The sequence below is a fragment of the Pteropus alecto genome, unplaced genomic scaffold (assembly GCF_000325575.1).
Source record: "Pteropus alecto unplaced genomic scaffold, ASM32557v1 scaffold92, whole genome shotgun sequence".
Lineage (NCBI taxonomy): Eukaryota > Metazoa > Chordata > Mammalia > Chiroptera > Pteropodidae > Pteropus > Pteropus alecto.
Window position 1 is genome coordinate 8,793,299 of NW_006432447.1, and position 6,118 is coordinate 8,799,416.

General features: G+C 41.8%; 1 protein-coding gene across 3 annotated transcripts in view; it reads left to right on the forward strand.

Moving 5' to 3' along the window:
* The window catches only part of CPNE4 (copine 4), a 415,982-nt gene extending 410,120 nt beyond the window's left edge, over positions 1-5,862 (forward strand). For all 3 annotated transcript variants that reach the window (XM_006907248.1, XM_006907247.1, XM_006907249.1), the window contains one exon: positions 4,106-5,862. In XM_006907248.1, coding sequence (XP_006907310.1) covers positions 4,106-4,240 — 135 coding nt within the window. In that variant the 3' untranslated portion in view covers positions 4,241-5,862. The remainder of the gene's footprint in view (positions 1-4,105) is intronic.
* The last annotated feature ends 256 nt before the right edge of the window (positions 5,863-6,118 follow it).

Sequence of the window (6,118 nt, forward strand, 5' to 3'; positions counted from 1 at the left end):
TCCAGGGCTCTGAACGATGAGCTATCGCTCATAACTGTACTGCCACACAATTTTGATTCTCCTCTTAAGGAGTGCTTCACTGTAATTAGAATCATTAAAGAAGCATAAAGTCAATTCTTGGCTACCGAGTTGACTGCAGAGGGAGTTCCAAGTAATGGCAGCAACACCTAACCCCGCTACAGACTCATGGGCAGTGAGCATGCGTGAGGGGTGACTCACCACCATAGCCCACCTTCCACTTGCCCAAGGAGGAGGTTTCCGAATGAAACCACCCATCAGATAAAAGAGACTCACCAAGTCCTCAGATTGTCTACATGTGGACAGCAAGGAGTGGCGTCCTCTAATAGCAGTCCCCAACCTTTTTTGGCACCAGGGAACAGTGCTCCTATGAGAATCTAATGCCTGATGGTCAGAGGTGGAGCTGAGGCGGTGATGCTGGCGCTGGCGAGCGGCTGCAAATACTGATGAAGTTTCACTCCCTCGCCCGCCACTCACTTCTTGCTGTGCAGCCCAGTTCCTAACAGGCCACTGACCAGTACCAGTCTGCAGCCCAGGGGTTGGGGACTCCTACTCTATAAGGAAGGAGGTGCTAGGGCAGGCTGAATGCACTGCAGTTGTGTTCATCAATGAATCTACTTAGTTGCCTGATGTCCAAAGTGGAGAGAAGGGTGTTCTTCCAGATTTTTATGTCCTATCTCATTTTATCAACCAGATGGAAGTAATTACTGACCACCATCCATAACTTTGCCTGTGTAAAGAGGAATCAAAGAACTCACTCCCTAGGAGAATTATGCACATCCCCAAACCACCCCTTTTCTGCCCCCTACATACCACACACACACACACACACACACACACACACACACACACACACACACACACACATCTATGTGATAAAACAAAGCCACTGAGTCATGCAAGATTCCAGCCTCTACCCCAGGCCTCTTCCTCTTTCCCAAACACTCATGGAATGCCTTCTCTGTGCAAGGTATGTGTTAGCCCTGGGACCCCAATGAGATAATAAAGCCATGGGTCCAGGCCTCGAGGAATTTACCGGAGAATTGCATGGTTGGGACATAGGTGTCAACAGAAAAATCCCATGCTAAGCAGTCTGTGGGTGGTTGAAAAGGGCTAAAATGTTGCTACAGGACTTCAGAGCAGGCAGAAATAGCCATGAGGAAAACCTCACTGCTTGAGCTGGATATACTAGAAAGGACAGAGCCTTGGTAAGCAACGAGTTAAGGGGCATCGACAAAAAGAGAAGTTCGCTGATCAGGGCAAAGGGAGTAGGCCATCGCTCCCTGCCTCTGTGCTACACAGAGGCTCTAGCTGTTCTGTGGGGGATAAAGCAGAATGCCAGGAGCATATCGTCCACTTTATCTTCATGGATTTCAAATTAGATTTTGACAACCATTTCATTATCCAGACTAATCTGTACTAAATTCAATAAGCCATAGATAAAACGAAAGGTGAGGAACCGATACAGTGCATATAACCTCATAACCCATGAGTTCTCTCTCTTTTTCTGCTCTGCATGATAACTAAGAGATTTTAAGTGAACAGGGCAAAGGCTCTGAGCTATGTGACTCTGGGCAAGTTATTTAACCTCTCTGTGCCACAGATTTTCATCTGTAAAATGGGACAAATGACACACATTGGAAGATTAAAGATGGTGTCAACATAAAGTTTAGCACAGAGCCTGGGCCATGTAGGTGGTTAATAAATACAGCTATCATTATCAGCTGCTTTCACATTTTTGGCCTTTTCCTAACCAACCGATGTCCCCAAGATCTATTTGCTCACCACGACCATGAGCACAGGCATGCAAAGGGATGGGAGAATCGCTTAGGAGTGCTATCCAAATTTAATTTAAAAAATTAAATTTATTAACATTTCAAGTTTTAGTTGCACTAGCCACACTTCAAGGGTTCACTAATTCCATGTGTCTAGTGGCCACCATGTTGGACAGCACAGGTGTAGAGAATTTCCATCACTGCAGCAAGTTCTATTTGACAGCACTGATTGGGAACGTTTTCATCTCCAATGAGCAGCAAATCCATCTTACAGTGGATCACATGACTGGTTCTTAACTAAGAGTGACCTTGCTCCAAAGGGGACATTTAGCAATGTTTGAACACATTTTTCAGTTGGTTTCAGTTGCGGAGTACGTAACTCACATCTAGTGGATAGAGGCCAGGAATGTTGGTAAACATCCTACAATGCACAGGAGAGTCCCCCACGCTAAGAATTATTTGGCCCAAAGTAGCAAGAGAACCAAAGATGAGAAACCATGGATGACATAGGTACAAATATGTTTTTCTCATGTAACTAGTAGTTAGTGGCTGGAGGCTGCTGACATTCCTTTTTGTTTGTTTGTTTTCAGTGATTTAGGAGTGTCAAGGCCAGCACTTGATTATTCCCTTTGCTATTTACTCACAATGATAAAACAGTTGCCATAGCTCCAGCAATCATATTCTAGTTCAAGGAAGGAAGAGGGAAGGAAAACAAAGCCAACTGTGTCTGTCTTCTTTAACCAGAAAAGAAAAACTTTCCAAGAAGCACCTTCCAAGAAATTTCCACTTATATCTCAAATAATGAAACTGGGTCAAATGAATATCCCAAGATGCAAGGGTGGCTGGGAACTCAAGTATTTGGCTTTCTAACCTCTATATGAGAGATTGCCAGAGAGAAAAGGTGGGAATGACTTCTGTATCTACCTCAACCCTGAGCAGTTATTTGTACAAGAGCATTAATGGATGCCCAATGTCCAACGTGCTATCACAACTTCAAAATATGAGGGATCACTTCAGAAAAACTCACAGTATTTTCAGTGTCTCTTAGCCTCCTAAAAATCCTGCGAAATGCAATGAATTCTTATTTTTTCCTATTTTGTCTCTAATAACACCAGGACTTAGCAAAGTTGAATGGCTGAGTGACAAGCCACAGAGAAAGGAAAGAGCTAGAAACCAGGTCATCTGGCATTTAGTCCATCTTCTTTCCTTCTGGTTCTTCCTTGAGGAATCTCAAACACTTGTTAACTGGTCACTCTGCTTCAAGTTTTCAAACTTTTCAGTATTTATAATGAGGCTCATAGTGAGGCTCGGGCAGTTTTGCTTGGCCAGGGGTTGAGCAGTTAGTACTGAATACCAGAGTCAGAAGACAGCTCTGCATGACTCCAGAGTCCATGCAGAATATCAACCTCTACCTTCCTCTGCCTCAAATCGTACAGTGGGGCCAAAATGCTGATAGAATAAACACTACATTAATTAGCATAGCAATATTCAAGCCCCTCCATCACTTGGTATGAAGTTAATTTTCCAATTGAATGCCCCACCAATCCTGCATCCTCAACACACACACACACACACACACACACACACACACTTCCTTCAGCCCCATCAGATGACTCACTGTCCCTAAAATGATCAAATGCCAATCCCCTCCTCTACATTTTAAAACATGCCCGACTTAAATGCGATCTCCTCCTGGGAGCCTGCTCTGATTTCCTCCAAGATGACTTAGTCTTCTTTGCTCTGGTCACACAATGCGACTCTGGAGCAGTGCTTCTCAAATTTCATATGTATAGAAATCACACAGGCATCAAGTTAAAATGCAGATTCTGATTTAGTAGCTCTGGAATGAGTCCAAGTTTCTTCATTTCTAATTAGCTCTCATGTGATGTGATGCTGCTGGTCTATGTCATGTTCTACCTCATAGCAGGGTTAATTTTGGCTACACCAGGTTCCTCGTACGATTGTAACTTCCCTAATAGCAAGAACCATAGACCCCATAGACCATAGTGCCTTGAATAAAATTGTCTGGAATTGAATATAAATCAGAAACAAAATTGCAAGACAATTCATTTCACCATCCAACTTTCACCAATATTCAGATGTGAGTAGTTTTATGTTTTGAGACAGGAATGAAAAAAAATATAATTAGGAAATTAATGATTCATTTTCCAAGGATCTGACACCTCATGCTTGGAGTAGACCCTCGACACATAATGATTGAATGAATGAGAGGCTAACTGCTCAGGACAGGACTCTTGATCAGACTGTTGTGGCTAGGTGCCAAAGTCACGGTGATTTCTTCTTCTCTGCAGGCATCTCCAGCTGCCCTGGCAAAGAGCGTGTTGGCTGAAGTCCCAAACCAAGTCGTGGACTATTACAACGGCAAAGGGATTAAGCCAAAATGTTCATCAGAAATGTATGAGTCTTCCAGGACACTAGCACCATGAACTCCACTCACTTTTACAGAGTTCTGAAATACTATTCCTCCTAATATTTAATACTTCTACTACTCCAGTACTTTAAAAAAAATACACATTTAAAAATAGCACGTTTTGGTGATTTTTAACTAACCAGCAATTTTTTTTGCATGTGTAGCCCTGAAGCCTGGATCTGTTAAGCCCTTGTATTGTTAAAGACTTTTTACAAACACACACGAATAATTATAACATACTCTTTACATTACAGCATGTCGCCTTGAAATAAAATGGTATCTGTATCCGTTTTTTATACAGGTTTGTTGAAATTTTGCTAAATTTCTTATTATCTTTACACTGTAAAGCATTTTGAAACATTTATTGAACGTTGATAGCCAAAACTTATTTGGTTTTATCTGCTATAGGATGAGAGACTTTTCAAAATGGCAGATGCATGGACTGTATTTTGCATGTTTAAAATAATAATAAAAAAAACACTCACACTGTTTTTTGCAGTTGTTATCTATAATTCACCCCTGCTGAGAATGGTTTCTCTACGGAAGAAGAGGTTTGTCCACCTAGAGGTCGTCTTCTTGACGTGGATCTGGGGCACTTAGCCCAGCACGTCTAACTCTACTGTGCATACAGATCAACTGAGGATTTTGTTAAAAATTCAGACTGTGATGCAATAGGTCTGCATGGGCCCAAAGTTCTACAGCCCTAAGAAGGTCCCAGGTGATGCAATGTAGTCCTCAGACCACACTGAGTACTGAGGTTCTAGATTTTAGGGTGTGTTCATAAAGATCATCCAAAACAGGGCAGCACCTAATCTGCTTGAGTATGGCACTTCTTCCCTGCCAGTAGCACAAAGGTCGTGCCTGTCTCTGAGGTGGGAATAGAAAGTAATGAAACTGATTCCGGAAGCTGGATACCCCACATCAGTCTCACTGCTTTACAGTCACACCTCCTCCTTAAACAGACAAGGGAGTGTGCCTCCTAGCCGGCCCCTGCCTTCTCAAAGGAAGCATCTTACACCTTGCATGAATGGTTCCATGTTTATGTCAATCCTCAGGAATGACCTCAAAAAGTCTTCAGTAGAACCACAACAGTGGAGACTTGTCCATAGCAAATGGCCACGCAGTGTGGCTTCCCAGAAATGTAGCCCACCAAGTTGATTTTCCAGATTAGTGTGGGGCTTCTTTTCGCCTCTTTTTATCACTTCCAAAGGCAAACTCCATCAGTAGAAATGCCTGGAATTATCATTTTAGGTGGAGGTGTTTTGTTTCTAAATAAACTAGCCAATCTTGAACCAGAAGGATGAATGTTTCACTTGTATAATCTTCTCATGGAGAATGGACAAGTGTTTGCAGGCATAAAATACACAAGGTGGAACTTACTTTTAATCAGAGAGATGGGGAAGTAAATCACAGAGCAAAATAGATCTGTTTGTTGTTTGTTGAGGAGGGTGGTATTAACAAGCAAATCAAATGCCTTGCATAATTTCCATGTTACAATTATAGATCCTAACCTTGCAAATACATGTCAGCCAAATGCACAACATTTTGGGAATGATGGTAAAAATGTATGACTGAAAAAAATCATAAATATTTAAACTGTATTGTTTTATGAATAAATTGGGTACTTACAGAATTTTTTCTAAGAGTTATAGTCTTGTTTCTCTTTTCAAGGCAATTTCCTAGCAGTGATTTATTTCATGTAAGTGACATGGCCTCAGATTAGAACTGGCTTTTCACAGTCCCACAGAAACATGGATCATTGTTTTTAACAAACAAGGAATTAAAATATTTAGGTAGGTTCTGTCCTACAGAAATATCTGGTGATTGTTTCTAGCCCCAAACCTGGACAAGAGTTTCTTCATTTGTGTGCCTAGAACATAGTAAGCACTGAATA